This window comes from Artemia franciscana, unplaced genomic scaffold (assembly GCF_032884065.1).
Source record: "Artemia franciscana unplaced genomic scaffold, ASM3288406v1 PGA_scaffold_67, whole genome shotgun sequence".
Classification (NCBI taxonomy): Eukaryota; Metazoa; Arthropoda; class Branchiopoda; order Anostraca; family Artemiidae; genus Artemia; species Artemia franciscana.
This window is the reverse complement of record NW_027062705.1, coordinates 1,209,447-1,236,394: the sequence shown is the minus strand read 5'-3', so window position 1 is coordinate 1,236,394 and position 26,948 is coordinate 1,209,447. Positions and strand designations below refer to the sequence as shown.

At 36.5% G+C, this 26,948-nt stretch overlaps 1 protein-coding gene across 2 annotated transcripts in view; it reads right to left on the bottom strand.

Annotated features, from left to right (window-relative positions):
* Nucleotides 1–19,098, bottom strand: part of LOC136042122 (protein phosphatase inhibitor 2-like) — a 32,146-nt gene extending 13,048 nt beyond the window's left edge. Inside the window, exons 1-2 of one of the 2 annotated variants that reach the window (XM_065727025.1) lie at nt 18,961–19,098; nt 361–531 (exon numbers count right to left, since the gene is read on the bottom strand). In XM_065727025.1, the coding sequence (XP_065583097.1) occupies nt 361–531; nt 18,961–19,043 (254 nt within the window). In that variant the 5' untranslated portion in view covers nt 19,044–19,098. The remainder of the gene's footprint in view (nt 1–360; nt 532–18,960) is intronic. The other variant, XM_065727026.1, reaches the window with a different exon arrangement.
* Nucleotides 19,099–26,948: the final 7,850 nt, after the last annotated feature.

Sequence of the window (26,948 nt, the reverse complement as noted above, 5' to 3'; positions counted from 1 at the left end):
AAACTAATCAAAAACAGGATATTTACAGGCTAAGTTCTTCGCTGAGGTAAGGATGCTGGGACTGTTTTGAAAAACTGTTCATTTTAGTTTTCTTCATTTTATCCTCTTGTAAGTTGTTTTTTTTTCTTATTTGTATTGCTGAGGACGGCCCTTAGACATAGGGCCGAAATTGTCATTCTAATTTGTTTCCCACTGTCTTAAAAAATTCCCTATTGTTCTTCTTGTTTTTGATGTTTGTCAACAGAGTGGTAAGGAGTCAACTGAGCGGTTTGCACCAAAGGAATCGGGACAGGCTCGTAAAGGTTTCGCCCATGTACAATTTTTGACTGACTAACCAGACTGGTTGAAATTTCATCCTACCTTTCAGCCAAATCTTCAGGATCGACACCCTCAGCTTCATCTCCTGATTCTGCATTTGAGTAGTTATAAGGCGTCTTGGGTTCTTCAATTTTCATATGACCATAGTCCTTATCTAAAGGATGATGGGTGGCTATTATATTCATCTCATCAAAGTGAGGGGCTCCTTTTGGGCTATATTTAAAAAAAAAGAAAAAAAGAAGATAAACACAATTTTTGTTATAGAAAAAATTATTTCATGGGAAAGGATTTGGTTCTACAATTAAAGGGCCATTGAAGACACTCTGGGTTTCTATATAGTGGGAAACTATGGTTGGTGAAAATAGTTTTCAGCACATGTTTTAACACATACGATAATTATTATGAAATTCCCAACAGAACATGTTTCCTGCTCCGACTATCATTTACATGGGTTACAGTAGCATGTACTAGATAGTGGATGCATGTGCTTAATTGAATTATTAGGAAGCAAGATCGCTTTGAAATTGATATCTTAAGTTTAGATTGCCATTGGACTTTATTTCGGCTGGTCTTAAATTTTAATATGGCTCTATACTAATCTTTAAAAAAATTATTTTCAAGAAGTATTTTTTAAATTAACTTTTGCTTGTTTGTGATGGCCAAAGTCTGATTTTAAATTAATATGATGAATATTTCTGCAGTTTTTCAATTTATTGGCTTAAGAATTAAAATATCAGATTTTTAACTTGAATTCTTAAGTTGCATAAGGTGATCTGAGCACTAAATTGAGTTATATTCACTATATTTATTGTAAAAATTTGGTTCAATTCGAATTCAAGGTTTGGAACAGCTCTTGAACTAAGATTTTGATTCAAAATTTTCAAATATTGTATATGAATTAAAATGGGAAAGAGATTGAATATAGATTAGAGGAGTCACTCAACTTTCTTTTTTTTTGACCCTTTAGAATCTTTCATTTATGAAATTAAAATGAGCATTTTTGAAGTTTGGACTGGAAAAGATATCATTCTGACAACCTGGGTTCCCAAAATATTTTTTTTTAGTTTAACATCTTCTGTAAGTTCAAACTAAGGACCCTTACTATTCTCGAGATATTGTGCACATCTTTTTGACAGCCTGGACACACATTGTATCTACTGTTTATATTCAACATCCCCCTCAACATTCTCTGATAGTTTCAACTAAATACCTTTAACTGTTCTTGAGATATTGGTAATAACCCTTTTGATAGCCAAGATATACATAGTGTCTTTTGGTTCGTTTAAACATTCTCCTCAACTATCTCAGAAAGTTTCAACTCAATACCCCTAACTGTTCCTGAGATAATACAGACATGCCATTTTGACAAACTGGATGCCCATGGTGTCTTTTGATTTAGTTCAAAATCCCAATCAACTTTCCCTGAAAGTTTCAACATCCTGACCATAGCCATTCCTAAGATCAAAACAAATATCCCCTTTTGATGATCTGGATGCACCTATTGTCTTTTGATTTTTGCAAAACCTCATCGAAACCGTATGAATATTCCATCCTAATAACCTTAGAAATTCCCGATATATTTCAGGCATGTCCTTTTGAGTATCTAAATGCACAGAATCCCCTGAAACTTGTGACTTAGTAACCTAAGCCATTTTTCAGATATTACAGATACACCCCTTCGACAACCTGAATGCACTTTAACTCTTTCGATTTAGATCAATTTTAGTAGCAGTTGTAGTAAAATTCAGAGTCGCAGTCGAAATTAGAGCTGTTATTAGTGTTAGTCAGAACCCCAAGCAGTTGCAATTGCAGCTCTCAGTAGCTGCAGTTGCTTTCACAAGCAGTCTCCAGAAGCCGTAGGTAGTTCTTTTCATGATTGTAAGTAGTTGCTGTTGAAATTACAAATAGTTGCAGTTGCAAATAGTTGCATTCCTAGGTAGTTGCAGCCAGAGTCGCAGATGCATATAATCAGAGTCAAAGTCACGATTACAAGTAGTCACAGTTGCAGACACAAGTAGTTGCAATTACAGTCAGAAGTAGTGACAATTGCAACTAGTCACAGTAGTATTACTCGTAGGAGCCTTGAAAGCTCATAGTTAATACCCCTAAGCGTTCTCAAGATACTGCTGATATACTCTTTTGATGACCTGGATGCACATAGTGTGTTTTGCTTTAGTTCAATATTCTGTGAAATTTCAACTTAATAACTGTGAAATTATACCACATCATTAATTTATTGAACCCAGGCACCTATAACAAAAGCAAGCCGGCATTAGCATAACCCACATGCATGATATTAAATCCTCCTTCTTCTGTATTGGAGCACTGTCACTTATTATTACTAATTATGAAAGAACCCACAAAGAAGGTGCTAGGCTTGCTTATCGGCATTCTATAATATATCATCCACATAGCCAATAACGTGTGTATGATGGGCTCCACTGTGGCACTGCTTGAGCATGGAACTGAGAGAAACTGGGGGGGGGGTACTATTTACACTATTTTCACACATTCAGAAGCTCACAGTATTAGCTTATTTGGTGGCTTGGTTTGCCGCCCATAGCTGGTTTTGGTCACCGACTTTTCTTCTGACTTGATGTCTTCATCTGGGGTGGGCCATCAGGGGTACTGATGATGGATTTATTTGGTGAAGGTGTGCTGGACGATGTAGTAAGCGCTGATGCATCTGCATAGGGTGTGATAGACTTTGGATTGTTCGTAGGTGTCGTTAATATATCACGTTCTCTATGCTGTCTGTTCTGTAGGTGTCGAGAGCAATGCATTTGATAGGTGCTTTCTATTTCTTTGTAGTATAGTTCCATCTTCAGTTGTGATATGGAATGATCTTGGGTAACCTGCTGATGCTCTAATGTTTGCAGTGCCCCACTGACTCTGCGGTTGCTTCTGGTAACACATGGTGTCACCTGCGTGGAGTGTGGGTCGAGGCTTAGCATGATTGTCGAAGTATTGTTTCGTCTTGACTGGGCCTCTTTCCATTTCTACAGATATGTATTAGTTGAGAAAACCTGTTTTCGGAGATTTTTTGGTGTGCAAGGTAGGGCGGAATGTAGCTGGTGGCTCATGAGCAGTTGAGCGGGAGAGGCATAGCTGTCTACAGGTGTATTCCAAGAGACTTTGATATGGGTCGTCCCCACTCTCAGTTGCTTTAAAGAATATGTTCTTGCATGTTTGCAGTGCATTTCCTACCAATCCGTTGGATTTGGGGTATATAGGACTGGATGTCTTGTGACTTATCCCCCAGTCTTCCACAAACTGTTTAAATTCATAGGATGCGTATTGTGTCCCATAGTCTGACATGACTTGTTAGGAATGCCATGCTGATCAAAGTTTGGTTTTAGTGTGACGATTATTTCCTTGGAAGTTAGGTTTCATAGCTTGTCAACTTTGAAATAGCGGGTGTGGTAGTCGACTGTTATAAGATATTTTCCTTTATTCTAGTCAAAAATATCTGAAGCCACCTGCGGCCATGGAAGTAAGGGAATCTGGGAGATGATGAGAGGTACTTTCTGGCTATTGTGGCTGAATTTTTGGCAGGTGGGGCAGTTTGTGATAAGAGCTTCAATGTCACTGTTCATCCTTGGCCAGTAGAAGAACATCCTGGCGCGCTGTTTCGCTTTTTCCATGCCAAGGTGAGAGATACAGAGCTGCTTCAGAATTTTTTATTGCAGTTTCAAGGGGATAACTATCCTTTCACCCTTAAAAATGATGCCATTCTGATATGACAGTTCATGCTGCCAATTCCAGTATGCCAGGAGATCAGTAGCAGATTGCTTTCTAATGTTAGACCATCCACTTCGGATGCCTTCCTTAAGGAGGGCCACTTGTTCATCTTTCTCTGTATAGTCTTTTATTTCCCAAGTCTCCAATCTCTCTAAGAAGCTTCTCATCAATGTCAGGGAGGTGTAGTCTTGATAGTGTGTCAGCAACTGCAATTTCTGTCCCTGGTCTGTAAACTAACTCGAGATCATATGGTTAAATTTGCAGCATCAATCGTTGCGCTCTAGTAGGGGCTTTTTCAAGCGGATAGTCTCAAGTGGACAGTGGTTACTCTTACATGCCTGCAGTATACGAAGTGATGGAAGTCCTTGCAACCAAAAACTATTGCATATAACTACTTCTCCAGTTGCAAGTATTTCGGTTCTGCTTGGCCGAGAGAACGTGAGGCGTAAGTGATTACTTTACCATTTGATGAAATAAATGCTCCTAAACCATGTGATGATGCATCAACAGTGAGATCCATGGACTTGCTTGAGTGGTCAAAATAGGCTAGATTTATGACTGTTGAGTTTTTGTTACTTCTCGCGGCTTTGTCATGGTCCTTGGCCCACTTGAAGTTTATAGATTTACTGAAGTCATGAAAGACTCTGTGTTTTGTTGACAAGTTTGGAATGTATTTTGTGAGGTAATTTAGCATCCCAAACAGAGTTGCAAGCTCTCCTGGGTTTGATGGTGTGGGAATCTTGTTAATAGCTTTGATTTTTTCAGGATCCGGTTGCAATCCTTGTTCCCTGATGACATGTCCAAAATAAGTCACACTGGGAACACAGAAGTGATATTTCCGTTTGTTGAGTCCGATACCCTTTTCTCTTGCTCTCTGCAGTACAGCTTTCAATCTCTTGTTATGTTCTTCAAGGGATGATCCAAAAACAGGAAGACCATCAATGATGACAGAAAATCTATCTAATCCTTCAAGGGCCTCTTCCATTCGTCTTTGAAATTTATCCTAGGCTGATATGATACCAAATGGCATCCATTTGAAACGGTATTTACCAGAAAATTGTGTGGAATGTTGTTAGGTCTGCAGATTCATCATCCAAGACCAATACCCAAATACTGCATCCAATTTGCTCAGAAACTTCACTCCATGGAGTTTTGATGTTATATCTTCAAGGAAAGGGATTGGGTAGAACGGTCTTTTGATGGATTTGTTCAAATTGACAGGGTCTATGCATATTCGTAAACTGTTATCCTTTTTTCTACTGCTACCATTGAATTGACCCAGTCAGTAGGTCTGGAGATCTTTTCGATTATTCACTCGACTTCCATGCGATATAGTTTGGCTTCCAATTTGTCTTGGAGTGATGATAGGAGTCTTCTTGCTGGGTATACAGTTGGGGTTGCACCATCCTTCAGGTATGAGTGGCATTCTCCATCAAGTTTTCCTATTCCTTGAAAGACGTTGTTGTAGCTGTTGATTATTTTATTCACTTCTGTTCTGTTGACTACATGGAATCTCATCAGCCTTACTGACGTTCAGAACTAGTTTGACTAAATCAAACAGTTCGTGGTAACGAACTGTAGTAAGGAGCGACCCGGCTCAATAGTAACCAAAACTCTAAAAAATGGAATTTTGAAACCAATAGTTACATCAAAAGAATCGCATTTTAATGCTGTTTTAAATATATAATTTTCATCAAGATCATTTATACCCATCAAAAGTTATGAACCTGAGAAACTTTGCCTCATTTTAGAAAATAGGGAGAAACACCCCCTAAAAGTCATACAATCTTAACGAAAATCACACCATCAGATTCAGCGTATCAGAGAACCTTGTTGTAGAGGTTTCAAGCTCCTATCTACAAAAATGTGGAAATTCGCGTTTTTTGCCAGAAGACAGATCACGGATGCGTGTTTATTTGTTTTTTTTTCCAGGGGTGACCGTAGCGACTGAGTAGTCCTAAAATGTCGCGAGAGGGCTCATTCTAACGGAAATTAAAAGTTCTAGTGCCCTTTTTAAGTGACCAAAAATTGGGGGGCACCAAGGCCCCCTCCCACGCTCATTTTTCCCCAAAAGTCAGCGAATCAAAATTCTGAGATAGCCATTTTATTCAGCGTAGTCAAAAAACCTAATAACTACGTCTTTAGGGACGACTTACTCCCCCGCAGTCCCCGTGGGAGGGGCTGCAAGTTGCAAACTTTGACCTGTGTTTACATATAGTAATGGTTACTAGGAAGTGTACAGACGTTTTCAGGGGGATTTTTTTTGTTGAGGGGGCAGGGTCGAGGAGGGGGTTACGTGGGAGGATATTTCCATGAAGAAACTTCTCATTGGGGAAGAGAATTCCAATGAAGGGGCGCAGGATTTTCTAGCATTATTTGAAAAAACAATAAAAAAATAAATATGAAAAGTTTTTTGTACTGAAAGTAAGGAGCAGCACTAAAACTTAAAACAAACAAAAATTATTACGCATACGAGGGTTTTAACTCCTCGTTATACCTCACTCTTTACGCTAAAGTATTTTTAGTAATTTCAACTGTTTATTCTACGGCCTTTGTGATTCAGAGGTCATTCTTAAGGAATTGGGACAAAATCTAAGCTTTAGTGTAAAGAGCGACAAAGGTTGAACCCCCTCATATATGCAATAAAAACATACGAATATAGAAGTTCGTTACGTAAGTTAATTCGTAAGTTACATATATTTTTTACCAATGAAAACTTTTGTAAAAAAAATTAAAAGTTCTAGTTGCTTTTTTAAGTAATCAAAAACTTGGAGGGCAACTAGGCCATCTCCCTCGCTCCTTTTTTCTCAAAAGCTTCCGATTAATTGCAATTAATTAATATGCAAATTTTGAAGATCAAAACATGCATTAATTCAAAAACGTCCAGAAATTAAATAAAAAAAACAAGTTTTTTTAAATGAAAGTAAGGAGCAAAATTAAAACTTAAAACGAACAGGAATTACTCCGTTTATGATAGGGGCTTTTCCTCCTCAGCGCCCCGCTCTTTACGCTAAAGTTTCTTACTGTTTGAAAATAGAGTTAAGAGAAAGAGTCACATTTTAGCGTAAAGAGCGAGGCGTTGAGGAGGAAAAGCCCCTTTCATATACGGAGTAATTTCTGTTCGTTTTAAGTTTTAATGTTGCTCCTTACTTTCATTTAAAAAACATGTTTTTTTTATTTAATTCAAGTCAATACTTGACTAGAATCCAAGAATTGGCATAGAGTCAGATTCAACAATGAAAAAGAGTGAGGTTCCAGCTTTGTTGGAGTGGGGCTTACACTTCAGCTCGCACACACCTATGACAGGGATTCTCAATCCACGGTAACTTGTGAGTCTCTGGGTTCTACATGTTAGAGGCGTTTTACGTGGCAAGGCATCAAAGTTTTTAATGGGTAAGATGTTAGCTTGTGCTCCTGTGTCTGGCTAGAATTTTACAGACAAGGAGTTGTTTACTTCTAATGTGACGAGGGCTTTGTCCTTATCATTATGGATTTTGCTTTCTATAGAATATAAAAAGACACTGTCATTTTTGTCACTGTTGTTGGTTCAGCTATCCTCGAACTCAGTTACTTCATTTACGGATTTGCTGCTTTTGCATACACCTGCAAAGTGGTTTAGTTTTTTATTTTGAGCAGGTTTTGCCTTTTGCTTCACAATCGTGGCTGTGTGAGTAGATTCCTCCACAAAAATAGCACTTCTTAGGTTTCCTAGGCGTTGCTGTACTTTCAGACTTTTGGTATGGATGTTTGTATTTGTGGATAGCTCTGTCTTTATTTGGTGGGGTTCTTGCTCTTCAAATGTTCTTAGCTGTGCCTGGGTTGTTTGATAGGTTTGACACTTTTCAATAGCTGATTAAGTGTTAGAGTATCACCCTCTAGAAGATGTCTTTCTCTCATTAACAGGTCTCTGATGCCACTTACTATTTTGTCTTGGACCATCTTGTGAGCACTTGCATAGTTGCAAGCTTTCACCAGTATTTTTAGTTCTGTGATTTACTTATCAATGCTTTCTCCCTTACACTGGTAGCGTTTCTTGAATATGTATCAAGCAAATACACTGTTTGTGATTGATGTAGCATATTCACGGAATTTTCTGCAGGTAACTCTCTATATTGTTGGTTTCTGCTTCAGCAAGGGTAAAAGTGTGGAATATCTGATGCCATTTTTCTCCAACTCAGATTAGGAGGTAAGTGCATTTGCTTTCCTGTGTCTTCCCTGACAGGGGTTACAGAAATATGAGTTTGGCATGTTGTTCAAAGCATTTCCAATCATCACAAAGGGAGGCTGAATCCCAATCAATGCTTGGTGCTTTTGTCTCCATCTTCTGAAACCATGTGGAACTCTACCAGATCATTAATTTATTGAGCCCAGGTACCTATAACAAAAGCCTAATAAAGCAACTGCAAGCAAGCACACAAGCATTAATATACAAGCAAAAGCAAGCCGGCATTAACATAACCCACATGCATGATATTACAACAACCTTAGGCTTTTTGGACCCCAGAGATAAAAATTCCCCCGTTTTCAAATAATAAATGTTATGTTTTAAAAATGGGCATATTACATAATTTATAACCCTTGCCCTGCAGGCTGTCATCCCCTAAGGCATGGATATTGGGCATTTTGACGATTTTGAACGAAGCAGCTATTGCAAATTTTTGGTCAGTGTTGAAAACGGGGGGGGGGGACTGAATCCAAGAAAGCCGAGGCTAGGAATGCATTCTGCTGATTTTTCCATACTTCTCCCTGAACATATACAAAAGTTTCAAAAGAATACCACAAGCCATTCCTGAGATACTGCTGATATACCCCTTTGACAACCAGCATGCACAATGTTTGTTTTGATTTTGTTCAAAATCTCCCTGAGTATTTCCAGAAAGTTTTGCCTTATTACTCTAAGCTTTGAGTCTTGAGTATTCAATTACGACTTTTACCTTTCCAGAGAAATATTACTACTACTACTACTACTAATATCTCAAAGCAGCACCAAGCCGCCTGAGGCCAACACAGCTACACACGCTCCTCCTCCAACCTAATCTATTAAAAGCCTCCCTCTTTACACCCTCCCAGGAAGTTCCCATTTCCTTTAAATCTTTATTTCTGACATCCTCCCAGCCCAGACAAGGATGACCTGCTTTCCGTGTAGCCCCAGACGGTTGGCCAAAAAGGACAGTCTTCGGTAATCTGTCATCCTTCATCCGTAGAACGTGGCCTAGCCATCTCAATCTTTCTTTCATTATAGTCCTAGAAAGCGGGATTGAACAACATTTTTCATACAACCTACTGTTTGAAATACGGTCAGTCAGCCGGGTACCTCGAACAATCCGTAGGCAATTTCTCTGGAAAACATCTAGTAAATTTTCATCTGCTTTTCGGAGCGCCCATGCTTCAGAGCCATATTTGACCACTGTCATCACTTTAGCTTCCAATATTCTAATCTTGGTTTGCAGACTTATCTTTCTATTCTTCGAAACCTTATTTAACCGTGAAAAAAACACCCTGAGCCTTAGCTATTCTACTTTTAACATCTTCACTGCTCCCGCCATCTTTACTAATAATACTACCAAGGTAACTGAAACTCCCAACCTGATCAATCTTTTCGTAACCTTATGTCACCTGTTCATCTTCACTTGTTCCTAGCCTTAGTGACTTAGTCTTCTTAACATTAATTTTCAAGTCTATTTTAGCACCCTGAACTCGCAAAACCTCTAAAAATTCATTCATTTTGCTCACACTTTCATCTAATATGCTTAAATCATCAGCATAATCTAAGTCCAGGAGCGTTTTTTCCTCTCCATTAGATTCCATGGTCTCTAACCGCCTTTCATGTGCTCCTTAGGACGAAGTCCATCAAAATGATTCATATAAATGGGGATAGGACACAACGCTAATTAACTCGTGATTTAATACAAAACCAGTTGCTAACCTCATTTTCTACCTTAACCACAGCAGTATTATTCTTGTACATAGCACAAATCCCTTTAGTGTATTTTTCTGGTATACTATATAACGATAAGACCCTTGTTAACGCTCTTCTATCAACAGAGTCGAAAGCTTGTTCATAATCGATAAAACTGAGGACCAAAGGTGTTTGACAACTAAGGGACTTCTCAATTACTAACCTAAGAGTGAAAACTTGGTCGACACATTCTCTACCTTTTCTAAAACCGCATTGTTTTTCCCTTAAAACTTTGTCTACAGCATCTCTCAGTCTAAAAAGTATCATATTAATCAGTAATTTGCTACCTACAGAGACCAGACTAATGCCTCGATAATTACGACACTCACTCTTGTCGCCTTTCTTATACAGTGGTTTAATTAAGGTTTTCCTAAAATCATTAGGTACTTCCCCTTTTTCAAAAATCATGTTCATAATCTTCAGTAGCTTATTCCTAACCTCAGAGCCACCATATTTAAGAAACTCATTAATCATATTATCAGCCCCTGGAGCCTTATTATTTTTTAATCCTTTCAGTACTGTCGCTAATACTTCCTCACTAAACAAATCTTCCTTCACATCCAAGGTATCACAAACTTTTTCATTTTCCTCTAAATCTTTTCCTGCAACTGTATCGTGGTTTAGCACATTCTCAAAATGTTCCACCCATCTTTCTTTAACTTTATCCTTATCACTAATTGTGGCCCCATTTCTATCTTTAACTGGGACTAGTCCGAATTGGCTATTCCCTTTCAATTTAATAACATGCCAGTATAATATTTTACTATTATAACGTGTAGCTGCATCTTCCAGATCCTCAGCAATTTTATCCATGGTCTCCACTTCACATCTCCTTAGTTCATATTTTAATGCTTTCTCCACTTTCTTTACAATCCTTTTGTTTTCATACGACCTATCACTCAGATAATTCTTATACAGACCCCTTCTACTCTCTATTAAACCTAAAGCTTTTTCACTAATATTTCTGGTTGCAGTCCTAGCACTCTTCCCTAAGACACCATCAGCAACTTCAAAAATTGTTTTTCTGAAATTATTCCATCCATCTTCCACATTATCAAATTTTAAACTCTCAAGTTTAGTATTCAACTGTTCCTGGAACTTTTTTTTCTCAAATTTTCATCCTGGAGTCTAACAACATCATAACTTTCTGGGAGGTAGTTACCCTTCCGAAATTTCAGCTTTAAATTAACCTTAAACACTACTAGATAGTGATCTTTACTTTTAACATCAATTACAGCACTCCTATATACCATAGAATTTTGTACTGATATAATCAATTAAAATAATCAATAAGGTTAATCAATATCTTGAATTGCTCCTGCTAATCTTCTGTGTACAATAACATAATCAATAAGGTTTGCTGTCTTACCATCACGTAAATACCATGTCAACTTATGGGACATTTTGTGACCAATGGTTATAACTAGGTTGTTATACCTACAAAATTGCAAAAGCCTATAGCCATTACTGTTTTTTTTTCCTACACCAAATTTATCTAGGCTAGGATACCATCTATCCCTATTTCTACCAACCTGGGTATTAAAAATCTCCTAGCAAAAACACCATATTTCTACCTGGTACCCTGTCTATTTGCTCCTGTAACTGTAAGTAAAATTCATCTGAGTCACTAGTATCTCCATCAATTGGTTCAACAGGGGCATATACTACTGTAAATGATACCCTGAACTTTTTAGTCATAAAATGAGCAAGTCATAATATGATAGAATATCTTAATAGAATATGATATTCTATTATTAATACCTTCCCAGCCTAAACAAGACTTAGCAACTTCCTTATTCATCATGAGCCCTACTCCCTGTCTATGTACCCCATCCTTCCTGCCTGAGTAAACAAATTCTACATCACCTAATTTCATGCTTACTACCCCTGGGATATGAGTTCCTGAAACTCTTAATAAATCCAGTTCAAACCGTCTGAATTCGTCAGTCAAAATGTCGATACGATAGTCATTTTTTAACGTCGTAACATTCCAAGTTCCAATTTTCATGTTCTTCAAATCTTTAAAATTATTTTGGCCTCAGGAAAAGCGGTGATCTCGGATACCAGTGCAGGATGGAGACCAACATATCTTCTCCAGTCTACACCGAAGCGATTAAGCTGGCTTAGAAGCGGACACCAAGAAGTCCCTGGGACCTCCATTAAGTTGGAGGCTTTGTGCAATCCTGGGCCCATCTTGGTCACAACATGGTTTTCAGCACTTGGCGATGCTCTTCCATCAACAAGAATCGAACTCCTTCACAGACAGTGCTAAGACCTTCACAGACAGTTCATAGACTATTACCTCCGACTCTTTATATATTCATGCCTACAAACATTATGCTACTATGGGGAGGCAACCCATAGTAGATAAATTAGCTAGGAAGAGGTTTTTCAGCCCGAAAACACACATCAAAACAAGCCAAGCCCAGAAAAATATCCAATAATCAGATTCCCGTACAAGTGCTGTGTTGTTTACTAGGCTATAATTTCCTCAAGGGGCGCCACTCCTCAAGTGGGAAAAATTGACCGCAAGTTTCCCAGTCTTGCAGGTACCCGGAAAGGGTCGAGGCAGCCCTTTACAGAGGCTGTTGTCCATAAATCTGGATCTTATGCCATGCCACAGTTGTCCTCCTATAGAGGATCCTCCCAAAATGGTGTTCTGCATCACCATGCAACTTAACCCATTACTGGGATAAGGTTTGTAACTCATGTGACGTGTGAACACAGCAGTGGGACCTGTTGAGTGTACATTTGAGGGGGCTTTCTTCCTCCTCCACCTGTATTTATGACCCCCAGGAGAGGGTGCCCAGTTTCTATTATGGACCCCCCCTGGGACAAGGTCCTACTTGGTCTAAGCCTTCTGAGGAGCTACTCTACCTATCTATAGGGCATAAAACTTAGAATTATTATCTAATAATTAACTAATAAATGCAACTAATAAATAGTTGCATTAAATTGCAACTTAACTTTAATTTAGACTATAAAGTAGAGGATAAAAATAACATATACAAGCTCTGTTGTCCTCTGCTGAAACCTAGCATGCAAACTAATCATTAACTAACTATTGCAAGTAATTAATATTTGTAATAAAGTGCAACTTTCCTGTTAATTAATACCCTAAAATAAAGAAAACATAAAAAAGCCCTATTGTTCTCTACCAAAACCTAGCATGTTAACTAATAAATAGCCAATTTGGCCTGATTGCAACACCTCACAAGCTACACCTTATAAAAACACCTTTGAGAATTTAAATTAAGAAGAGAACTTATTAGAAACAATTCAAGTACTACAAAAGTAGACCTAAGTAGCCAATTTAGCCTGTTTGAAACACCTCACAAGCCAACACCTTATAGGAAACACCTTTGAGAAATTAAATTAGAAGAAAACTTATTGAAACAATTCTAGTACTGCAAAAGTAGACCTAAGTAGCTAATTTAGCCTGTTTGAAACATCTCACAAGCCAACACCTTATAGAAAACACCTTTGAGAATTTCAATTAAGAAAAAGACTTTTTAGAAACAATTCTAGTACTACAAAAGTAGACCTAAGCAGCCAATTTAGCCTGTTTGAAACATCTCACAAGCAAACACCTTATAGAAAAACCTTTGAGAATTTCAATTAAGAAGAAAACTAACTAGAAACAATTCTAGTACTACAAAAGTAGACCTAAGTAGCCAATTTAGCCTGTTTGAAACATCTCACAAGCCAACACCTTTGATAATTTAAATTAAGAAGAATACTTACTAGAAACAATTCTAGTACTACAAAAGTAGACCTAAGTAGCCAATTTAGCCTGTTTGAAACATCTCACAAGCAGGTTCGGACATTTGGTTTTGCACTTGGTCGAACGGCCAATGGTGCGAGGCTACGTCCGTGTGATTATACCTGAAAGCCTCTGAAGGTAGAATCTGTGCTGGAGTTTTACGGGCCGTCCTGGCCGAGTGGGTTGGTGCACTGGATTCGGGATCCCTTGTCTGAGAGGACGCGGGTTCGAATCCCGGTGTACCCAATTCTTCAGTTTGGGACGGGGGTCAGTGGCGTGACTCTGTAAGCTTAGCCAGAGTCGACCCAGCTCTAAATGGGTACCTGGAGAAATCTGGGGAAGGTAAACAGGAAGGGTGTGCAAAAGCACAGGATGGCTGGCCCCCAACCCCCCATTGCACTTCCTGGCTGAAGGGCCAAGAAACGGAGATCAGCACTGCCGGTACGGACTGTAAAGTCTAATGCCGTATCCTTTACCTTATATATATATATATATATATATATATATATATATATATATATATATATAATATATATATATATATATATATATATATATATAATATATATATATATATATATATGTATAAAAATATATATATATATATATATATATATATATATATATATATATATATATATATATATATATATATATATATATATATATATACCTGCCGGGTGCTAAAAAGTTTTCAAATTACTTGAAAATGAAGCAGTAACATCTTTGTTAATTCTTGAACCATATTTACTATCATTGTCTAAAAAAAGATTGAAACCATTTAAACTGTTATTTATCATCATGGAAAGGCAGTGTGGTCTTCAAAATTACCTTAGACATCCAACCAAAACAATGAGATAATTTTTTCTTTAGAAGTGGTTAACCATTTAACCTTAATGGCCAAATGGGAAATACATTATTTGGAGTAGGCTATTTATTTGTACATTAGGAAGGTGTGGGGTGGTGAAAGAGTTTCATGCATAAATAATCTGTTGACAACATTTCTTAGACATCTTATGAAGTAAGAAGTGTTTTTTTTTTTTTTTTTTTTTTATTGTATTTCCTTATGTGGAATGGCTGATAACTATTCTAAGACATTAAAATAGGATTTAGGAAGAGAGAGGAGCCTAAAAGCACATTTTTTGGACTTAATTTAGATCATGAAAATACTTCATGAAAGTTCTATTATCTAAACAACTGCTTTTTAACATATCCTTAACAGCAAAAAACCTTTAATACAAAAGAATTCACAGACAATACTGGGTTTTGAATTATAGGTTATTCACTTATACCTAGCAATTTAACTAGAAATTGTGACAGTCTTGGCTGTGTTCTGTGACCACTGGCTTGAGCAATTGTTTTTCAAGAGAAAAACCATGGCAGCCACAAATAAGACCAGCCTCCAAAAATTTTTGGGCTAAGTATCTCCAGATTTGTGTTAATTTCTAACACCTAATGCCCCATAATGTCCATTTTTAGGTCCATATTTACAGAATTTCTTATGAGGTCCTTTATATTAATATGAGTCAGGCAATCATTGACTTTCCTTTCTTATGAGAAACATGGTTTACTTAAGTATTCAAAATGTCTCTGAAGAAGTGACTATAGAGTAATCAATAAAAATAATTTTCAAAAACAGTGAAAGAGAACTAAAAAATAATGAAAAACATGCAAGGGAACAGAAACAAATTATTGGACATTATATATTACAAGCTAACCATTGTATTACAAATTAGAGATATATTACATTCCATGAAAATAAGCATCATAATAAGTAAAACTTAATAACAATATGGCTGGCTCTCTTTAATATTGAATCTCAGATTTTCTGAGACCCCCCAGTGCTCAGCCAGTATCTAATCTTTGTCAGATTATCATTTAAAGAATATATTTTCTACACATAGACAACAGACTCCTAATCTTGGAAATTATGTGTACTGAGTCACACATAATTGTAAATGCATGATGATTATGACTAGACAAGTTGAAATTAGCTGACTATAATCTTACAAAACATTCAGTCTTTCAAAATTTGAATTCCAACAAATTAGCTCTATACTCTAGTATATACAAATACAATTGTTCATTTGCACAGCACTAGTCTTAGATTAATTCTATAGAAGGTTGACTATCTCTGTCATTAGAATATGTTATTCTAACTTTAAGATCCTGTGTCAAAGATTTCACAGTATTTTCTGAAATTAAGCTTTAAATGTGTGGCCAAGATTAGGCCCCCCTATTGTCTATTAGTAAATTTGAAATTGTGAGTGTTGTGTATGGTTAAAATGTTGAAGCTAATCATATACTTGTTATAAAGATTTTAACATATCCTATGGTGAAACAATTCAATTTCTAGGTGGTATGATGGAGATTAAAATACGCGGATTAGTGGATTAGCTAGAAAAGTGGATTAATAATCCACTTAAAAAGTGGATTAGCTAGCTGACTATTAGGTATATTGTCTCTACATGATGAAAACGAAACTGATGCATTTTTGAACTTGGCTCATATTAGTCTAATAACTGAGGTTATTACTTATATTATAAAATTAGGGCAAAAATTCTAGTTTGGCTACTTTTTACTATCTTGAAAGGGGTTAGGTTACAAAAGTGAAACTTTCAGAGATGGGTTTGCACACTAAAATATGTCTCAGGAAGACATTTTGAAATACGTACCTCCACTTCTTCTCCCTTTAGAGGGCAGTAGCTTTTGAGAGCCTTTGAAAAAAATTTTTTGTTATAGAAGGAAATCATACAATATAGATCTTCTGCTTAGATGAAGTACAACCAAACTGTTTTCAGCTTCACAACTTGGCTAAATCCCAATTTATAAGGTTTCAAAGATCTGTAAATAGATTTTATGAATTTAGAAAAAAAAAAAAAAAAAAAAAAAACAATTGGTATGGCTTAAAATGTTTCTTAAATAACAGGAATTGCATTTTCACAACTACAACCAGAGGAAAAAACTGATAACTGAAAATTAAAGGAAAATGTTGTAGTGCCTAGTGCCAAAACTTCAATATGTAATAGACCTTTCAAGTAGGCAAACATCTAGGACATGAAAATCAGAAGAGTTAACATAAAACCTTAGCAATAGCTTACCTTAGTAGAATATGTTTTTAGCCATTGATCAATGACTAATTGAAAAATTTTATTTTTCTTCATAATTTCATTTTTCTAACCTAACCCCTTTCCAAGTTAACAAAAAGTAGCTAAACTAGAATTGTACAAAACTCAGTAACATATAGGGTAATTAAAAGACATGAAATCACATATAAATGCTTAGTGTTCCAATAACTGACAACTTTACCCTATTTTAGAGAGTAGGATGATGACTGGATGCCTGCCGTCTTACCTAGGCTAATTTTATTGACTAAAGCATATACTCTGTATCATTTCTTTACAGCTAGAAAATTTTGAAATGTTGGCCCTGAAATTTGTCTTTCTAAACTTTCTCAAGGCCTTCAACTTGCTATACTATGAGACCATGTGGAAAATTTTAATGCATTATGGGATCCTGATCAAAATTGTAAATATAATTAAAGTGCTATACCTTGATATTATGTGCACAGTACAAACCAAGGGTGGCCTAATGGACTGATTCACTATTCAGTCTGGTGTAAGGCAGGGCTGCATTCTATTGCCACTCTTACTTGTTATAGTCATAGACCTTGTGCTTCATGGATGTAGCTTCAGTGGGGGTCTACAATTAAACCCACTAAGAGCACTTCATGATGGTGTTTTTGTGGATGATATTGCACTCTCTACTCACAAATCAGAAGCTATATAATACAATATAAATGAACTTGGGCATGTGGCAAATGCTGTTGGAAATAACACCATAAATGTTAACAAGACTAAATCAATGTCAAATGCAGTCATTCTTGACTTAGCTGAGGGACTTTTGGTCAACAATGAGGAAATTGAAGTAGTGAAAGAGTTCAAATATCTTGGCAGCATTCTTATGCAAGATACTAATCCTGAAAGAGAAATTTTGTGCCAAATAGCATTGGCTGGCTCTACCTTCAATTGTCTTAGAAATGTTTTGAGAAACAACAAATATTCCCAGAAGCTAAAGCTCAGAATTTATAATAGCAATGTCCTCTCTAGCCTTACATATGTCTGTGAAACTTGGAGCATCACTGCATAACTAGGAAAACAACTACAGGCATTTGATAATAACTGCCTAAGATCTATTTTGAATGTACATTGGACAGAGAGAACAAGAAATGATGAGATTTATATCATGACAAATCATACCTCCATCCTTGATGCAATTAGAATGCAATGATGGATGTATTGGGGGCACATGTTGCAAATGGGTGATGGAAAGCTACCTCATGACATACAGTGTTGGACACCCCCTGGCCTCCACAAGTCAGGGAGACCCAAAATGACCATTGGCAGGATGTTAGAGAAGGAGTCAAAGCTGACAAGGTCTTTGATGGAGGAGCTTTGGTCAAGGGCTCAGGACAGGTCATCATGGTGAACCACTGTTGCTGCCTTATGTGACCTCAGGTGTGGGAGGACCTAAGTCTAAGTAAGTAAGTCTATACCAATTAAAATTTTGACAAAACATTTTACCTTAATTTTTAGTTACCAGTTGCTTTTTCTCTGCATTTATTTCTGATAATGCAATTCCTATTATTTGAGTAGATTTCTGAGCCATATCAATATTATTTTCTAAATGTAGGAAATGTACTTGCATATCTTTAAAACCTTATAAATTGAGATTGAGCAAAGTTGTGAAGCTGAAAAGAATTTTGTTGTACTTTAAACAAGCAGAAGATCTATTTTACAAGGTTTTACTTTTATAACACACATACTTTTAATGGTCATCAAGGGTCAGGACCATCTAGAGGGAGAGGGAGTGAAGGTAGGTACTTCAAAATATCTTCCCAGGACATACTTTAGCCTGTAGACCCTTTCCTGAAAGTTTCATTTTCCTACCCTAACCCCATTCTGAGATAACCCAAACTCATAAAACTAGAATTTTACCAAAAAGGCATCAAGTGATATGTTCATTATGTTGGTAAGCCAGTTATATGAACTGCTGTAATTTTACCATTTCTTTTTCTGTGGATCACTTCAAAGTTTGTTGAGATTAAATGAAGCAATAAACACAAGCCCTATCAGCCCAGAAAAGGATCTAGGCTGGAAGATAAACGCAACCAAGTTACCACTTTTTAGCCTCCTTGATTTCAAAAGAAGTTGAGTTTTTTAGTATTCCTTTCACAGGAAGTTTGCCAAGATTGTCTGCCATTTGTTTGATTTTAACAGTCTAACGAGGAAAGATTTTTAAATACAAGGCGTATTTGCCATCTTTTACCGGAATTTTGTGATAATACGGAATTTCGCTTTCTTATTTTGTATTTTCCAAACAAAAGGCGAAGCAAATCAACCAATGAAATACACAATAAAACTGATTTTTTAACTTAAAATAAGATAACAAGATTTTTTAGGTATTTGTGGTCAAACATTTAAAGACTCTGCAACAGATTGCAAAATATCTAGTAAACTTTCATCCAATTTTCGAAGCGCCCATGCTGCTGAGCCATATTTGACCGCTGGCCAGTATTGTTAGACGTTTTAAGAAAAAGAAAACGTATGGAATCAAAATGGCCGTCTATGATGGTAAGTAATATCTTACACCTTATACTTTGATCTTGAAAAATGTAATTTTTCAGGAAGTTTCGAAAACAGTTTATAGGCTAAATAAAAAATGGCTTTTATACAGATACCAAAGTAGAAGATTCATTGAGTTTTGCGTTGTCCATCGGAAGCTTCGAACCTGAGAGGATTTGCCTGATTTTGGAATTGTTGTGGTCTTAGTGCAGATCAGAATGTTATTTTTGGCATATCAGTGACTCCTAAAAGGGACCTTTTTAGGCTTCTATTTACAGAAATGTGGAGTTTTGATTTTTTTGCCCAAAGAAAGATCGGAAAAGGTATCACTAGAACGAAAAAAGAAGTTCTAGAGTCATTTTTATGTGACCAAAAAGCATGAGGATAACTGGCCCTCACACACTTGTTCCTTAAAGACATCTGATCGAAATTTTGAGATAGCCTTTCCATTCTGCAATGTTGAAAATCCCATTAAATATATATTTGGGGATTACACGAACTTTTATCGCCTCTAAGGAAAGGGCTGTAAGCTACTCATTTATTTGCTAGTTTGCTAGGTTGTAAAGACATAAGTCTTTACTATTAGGAAATACGCAGAGATTTTCTGGGATGGTATTTTCTACGGAAATTTTACTTGAGGAGGCAAGTTCATGAGGAGAATTTTTCATAGGAGATCTTACACAGAGGGGGGGGGGAGAGATTTTCTTGCATGATTTAAAAAAAAACATTAGAAATTAAATAAAAGCAAATTGTTTCAGCTGAGAGTATGGAACAACGTCAAAACTTAAAAAAAATAACATAAATTATTCTGTATAAATCGGGATCTGCCCTTCTCTAAACCTTAGCATGTTCTCATGCCAAATTTGACTTTTTTCACAATCCCTTGAGAAAGGATGCTCAAACACAAGGGCCGTTGAAGATGAATATGGAGTGTTTTCAAGGGATATTTAAGATTCTAGTTTCCCCATAAGGGTCAATAGAAATTGGAGGGCAAGTAGATAACTATAACTATAGGGCAAGTAGATGACAAGTAGCAAGTTTAAGATAACTATTTTGGTCAAAATAATCCAGAGATAAAATAACAATGATTGTAGGGTTGACTTATCTCCTTCTCTCAGAGCCCAAGGGTATGGGTTGTATTTTTGCCCCCACTCCATATAAGGTTTTAATGAAGTGATTATCATAAAAAAGGGTTGATTGTTGTTAAATAACAAGGGTTCCAGGTTTTCTCCAAGGAGAATAAATTAAAGAAACAATCTTAGCAAATAAACATACAACAAATATTAATATAAAGGAATAAATAAATATTCAAAAGAGTAAAACCTAAAGTGAATATGCAGATCAAGCTTAAAACAAACACAATCACTGTAAACCAAAGTTTAGCTACTGTCTTCTTTCACGACAGTAAGGGTCTAAATTCTATTAGGCTATTAATGCTTTAATGAAAACAAGATTGGTGAAGAACAGTATTGGAAAGAACTAATAAATTTAAGCTGAATATTTAATATGTACAGTTATGTTAACAAAAATATCGTGGACTTTTGGCACTGTTGGTTTGATACAGTCACCCCGGGAAAAACAAAAGAAAAACAAATAAATACGCATCCGTGTTTTGTGGCAAGCAGTGCGAAGTTAAATTTTTTTTTGCCTAAGCTTGAAACTCCTACGGTTTGGCTGTCTGATTAGCTGATTCTGGTGGTGGGTTTTCCTTCCAATTCCTTGACTCCTTGGGGGTGTTTCCCCTCAATTTTGGAAATTGGGCTAATCTTTTCAGGATGTTGGCATTTGACGGGTAATATTAAACTTAGCGAATATTATATATTTTTGCGGTTTGGTGAGAGCTAATGGTCTCGCGTTTTATTCTCATTTGCCTGTCTTGCTGTGGGTTAGGGAATCAGTATATATATATATATATATATATATATATATATTATATATATATATGTATATATATATATATATATATATATATATATATATATATATATATATATATATATATATATATATATATATATATATATATATATATATATATATATATATATATATATATATATATATATATATATATATATATATATATATATATATATATACTAGCTGTTGGGGTGGCACTTTGCGCCACCCCAACACCTAGTTGGTGGGGCGCTTCGCGCGCCCCAAGCCCCCCCGCGCGCGTAAGTCGTTACGCGCCATATTAGTTACGCGCCATATTAGTTACGCGCCATTGTAGTTGTGTCCCTGTGTCCCACCTGTGAATATAGATAGATTTATATATGTGTTTCAAACTACGTAAAAATTGCGAATATACAACATTCTTGGCTTTCCCATTGTCTGTCCATATACAAAGCCGTATGTACTAATAATGACGTCATATGCAAACGCTCTTTTTACAAACAAACAAACATGCATACACACAACTCGTTTTTATATAGATAGATAGATAGATAGAGCAATAGATAAGCAATTCTTAACAACTGAGCGTTTCGCTTATGTAGAATAATATCTCGAGGTAAAAACTGATCACCGACCATAACGATTGCCACTTCGTCGATAGTCGGAGCATTGTATCTACGCACATGTTGGCCAGGAGGCGTTTTGTCAGCGGAAATAACAATTTTATGAGTATCAGTAGGCATCAAATCGATGGCTGTTTTGAACAGACGCACTAAATTATTATTTTCGTGGGAAAGATGTTGCAATTGGGAAACGATTGTCCTTTCAACGTTGGGAGAAATTTCGCAACGTGCATTCAATTCAGAATTTCTATCACTGATGAAGTACAATTGTAAAAATTTATGATTCTCGCCTGAGAATGGTAGAAGGGACCCTGCTTTATGATAAATTTGCCCTTTTACTTTGAAAGTAGACATAAATTGATCTGGATTTTCGATTTGGGCTCCAAACGACGTCATTTGGAAACATGAGTTGTATTGTCTGATTTTTGACAAAAAGCGCTTAGATTCTGACGTAGTTCCAGTAAGGAAAGTCTTCAATGGCTCTGGTGGTGCAGCCAATAGAGGAAGTTTAACTTTTCCTGAGGCGCAACACATTCCCATTGTTTCACCATTGAATTTCAAGGCCTTGCAATAGGGACAAATTTTAGACATTGTCCCGATTTGAACACATCTACTCAAGCTATAATCATCGACTGGGTTGTACCTGAATGCCAGGCGATAACTTTCAGATTGCTCTGATTCCTCGGCACGCTTTCTTTTCTTACTTTCTCTATCAGCAGCAAGCCTGATTTCTTGCTGTTCTTGTAATTCCTCGGCACGCTTTCTTTTCTTACTTTCTCTATCAGCAGCAAGCCTGATTTCTTGCTGTTCTTGTGATTCCTCGGCATGCTTTCTGTTCTTTCTTTCTCTATCAGCAGCAAGCCTGTTTCCCTGCTGGTCTTTTGATTCCTCGGCACGCCTTCTTTTTTCACTTTCTCTTTTAGCAGCAAGTCTGCTTCTGCGTTGCTCTGGTAGTTCCTCGGCATGCTTTCTGTTCTTTCTTTCTCTATCAGCCTCAAGCCTGTTTCCCTGCTGGTCTTTTGATTCCTCGGCACGCCTTCTTTTTTCACTTTCTCTTTTAGCAGCAAGTCTGCTTCTGCGTTGCTCTGGTAGTTCCTCGGCATGCTTTCTGTTCTTTCTTTCTCTATCAGCCTCAAGCCTGTTTCCCTGCTGGTCTTTTGATTCCTCGGCACGCCTTCTTTTTTCACTTTCTCTTTTAGCAGCAAGTCTGCTTTCGCGTTGCTCTGGTAGTTCCTCGGCACGCTTTCTTTTCTGACTTTCTCTATCAGCAGCAAGTTTTTTGGCATAGACTCTTTGAGCATCTTCATCAGTCATTGTAAACTTAAACATTAATAGAATTCTACGCGAACATATGTCTTATATAACTTGAATGACGTCACCTTCAAAGCAAAAATGATGGCAACTAATTTCATGACGTCAGCCGAAACATGACGTCACCTGATCCACAGATCCACAGATCCACAGACAACTTATTTTTATATATATAGATATATATATATATTTATATATATATATATATATATATATATATATATATATATATATATATATATATATATATATATATATATATATATATATATATATATATATATATATATATATATATATATATATATATGCGAATGTAATTATATAAAATTTTATATTTATGATGTATGAGTCTACTTCTTAGTAGGGGTTAGGTTACGATAGGGTAACACCTTATATATACGTAGGGTACCAGTATAGGAGGCAAGGATCAAGAAGGAACTTTGACCAGTGGGACCCTCTCCAGGGGTCATAAATACCGGTGGAAGAGGAGGAAGACCCCTCAAATGTACACTCGAAAGGTCAAACCGGTCTGTGCACCCGTCCAATGAGTTACAAAACTTTTTCTAGTATTTGGCTAAATTGCATAGTGACGCAGAACACCATCATGGCAGGGTCCTCTATAGGAGGACAAATGCGGCAGGGTGTAAGGTCCAGATATATTGGCAACGGCCTCTGCAAAGGCCTGGATTGAATTTTTCAGAATACCTGCAAGACTGGGGATATTAAGATCAACAGTATTCCCACTTCAGGATTAACACCCCTTGAGGAAATTATAGTCTAATAAATCACAGAGTATTGGCACGAATTTTGATTAACGGATAATTCTTCAGAGTTTGGTCTGTTTCGTCTGGCGTTTTTGGACTGAAAACTTTTTACTATATATTTAATCTTCTATGGATTGCCTCCCCATAGTAGCACATCATTTGTAGTCATGGATATATTATGGGTAGGAGGTAATGGGCTTGAGACTATCTCTGCAGGATTCCAACTCTTGTTGATAGAAGAGCATCACCAATTGCTGAAAACCATTTTTTGACCAAGAGGGGCCCCAGGATCACATAACTTCCCCATTCATACTGGAGGTCACAGGGACCTCTTGGTGTCCAGTTCTAAGCTAGATAAAGTGTTTGATTGATTTTCTTGAATTTCAGAGATTTAAAGAATATGAAAACAAGAACTTAGAATGCAACGACGTTGAAAAAATAGCTATCGTATCAACATTTTAACTGACCCATTCAGACGATTTGGACTGGATTTATTAGGAGTTTAGTAACTCATATCTGAAGGGTAGGAAGCATGTAATTAGGTGATATGGAATTTTTTTACTTAGGCAGGAAGGATGCGGTACATAGGCAGGGAGATGGGCTCATCATGAATAAGGAAGCTGCTAAGTCTTTTTAGGCTGAGAAGGTATGTTTAAAAGAATGCTAATCTCTTATTTTATAGCTAAAATATTCAGGATATTAGTTATAGTAGTATATGCTCCTTCAGAACCAACTGACAGAGATAATAGTGACTCAGATAAATTTTTCTCACAGTTACAGGAGCAAATAAACAGGGTCCAATAAACGCCCAGGTCGATAGAAATTGGGATAGATGGTATCCTAGCATAGTTTAGTTTGACTTAAGAAAAGAAAACAGTAATTTCTACAGACTGCTGTAATTTTGTAGTATGACAATCTAGTTCAAAAGCACCGAAAGAAAATTTCTCGAGGGGTGGGGGACAAACGCCAAAATAACAGTGGTGGTTGGGTGACAGTTTAGGAGATTTAGGGCACCAAACTACTACTTTACCCGGTAGGGAAAGAATTTGCAATCAATTTAGAATCCTTAGAAGCTAATTGATTTAAAAGCATCATTAACTATGTTTTAGGCTTCTCAGTTACAAAAGAAGTAATGCCACAAGGTGGCAGTACTGGGCTCAATTAAGTTGATTTGCTTTAATTTTAGTAAAGGTAGGCTAAGTTCTTTGATTTTAATTACGTATCAGCTATAATGAGCGGGGGGGGGGGCTGAGTCATTGTTTGGGTGGGTATAGGGTAGACTCCTACAAAAATTCAATTTAATAGACGAACTGCTTAGTTCTCACGAGGCTTCAGATAAAAGCTTGAAAGAGGTAAGGGGAAGTAGAAATTAATTGAAATGTTCATCTACACAGCTAATATGTTACATTCCCATATCTACCAGCACAGAGGTGGAAAAGGCAAGACAGGTCATCATCAGCCCCAACATGAAATTTCTTTGGTGTGGCAAATGCTGCTAGGAACTTAGTTTTCAGAATTCTTAAATGGTGAAGTTTTTCTTTTTCTATTTATATGAAGTACTTCATGTATTTAAAAAAATGTATAATGTATTTATCGATAAGAAAATAATTTTATAGAGGTTGTGATGATTCAGCTATGTAGAAGATCAAAAGTCTCACAGAATTTCTATCCATACAAAATATAATAGTCCTTTTCATCCAACCGAATTTCTTTAGTAGTAATATTAACAAGGACTTTTCACATCAATTACTGTTCATCGCCAATTATTTCAGTATATTAAAATTTCATCCAAAATTGAAGTTGCAAATTTAAACGTAGGACAGTAATAATCAACGTATAATTATTGATTTACACATTTTAAAAGCACCTAACCAGGGATTTAAGGGACCTGTGCCTCAAATTATACCTTGGTTGGGCCTGGGCATGATTTAAAAAATAACAGAAATTAAATACAAAAGACCTTTTCAACTGAAAGCAAGGAAGATATTTGAAACCTATTTTAACTGATTATTATTTGTTTGAAGGGGGCTATCTCCTCCTTATCTCCTTACTTTTTACTGTGAAGTTTGGCTTTTTTCCAAATTTTTAAAGAAAATTTGTAATTAAAAAAAAAAAAATTCAAAGCACTAAAAAACTTTTATTTAATGAGCAAGGTGTTAAGAAGGGGGCAGTACCCGTTATATACAGAGTAATTCATATTTGTTTTAGGTTTTAAACTTGCTTGCACCCATAATCTAGTTATAACTAATGCGGCGTTTGGCCATAAAATGGCCCTTAAGTTAACATGGTATTCACGTGTTGGTAAGACAGCAAACCTTATAGATTTTATTACTGTAAACCAAAGACTGTCAGGCTCAATACAAGCTACTAAGAGTAGTTAGGCATTGATTAGTTTAAACAGGCCCCGTGGCCACTTATCTTTTCTTCTAAACTAGTTTAAGATTACGAATAATTGTAACGGCGATTCCCAGTACTGGTTACCTACACGTGCTTGTTGCATAATTGTCTACTTATGCAAAGGTTTCCTACTTTGGTTGTTATGTAAAGGTTTAAAAGCCTAAAGGTGCAGGAAAAACCTTCATGGCTACCGCCAGTCAATGGGTAACCATCGGTTGGAGAAACTGTTCTTAGTCCTATGTTTACACAGCTTTTTTGGTGTTATACAAGTCTTTTATTTTCAATGCTGCTACCATAAGCAAAGGAATCCTGTTATGCATTGTTTTTCCAACAAGAGCAAAGAAGTCCCGTTATATGGTCTAGAGTCTAGACACCTATTGATTTCCAACAGCGCTATGCAAGAGAATGTTATTCTCACAACTGGTAAAGGACAGGGTAATTCCCTTTGCTGTCCGAGGGGTACAAAATCTGGGTACAAACGTAAAAATTCATCAGTCTAGGTTTCAAGATGGCTAGTACAAGACGAATTTTTAGAAAAGATTTTGC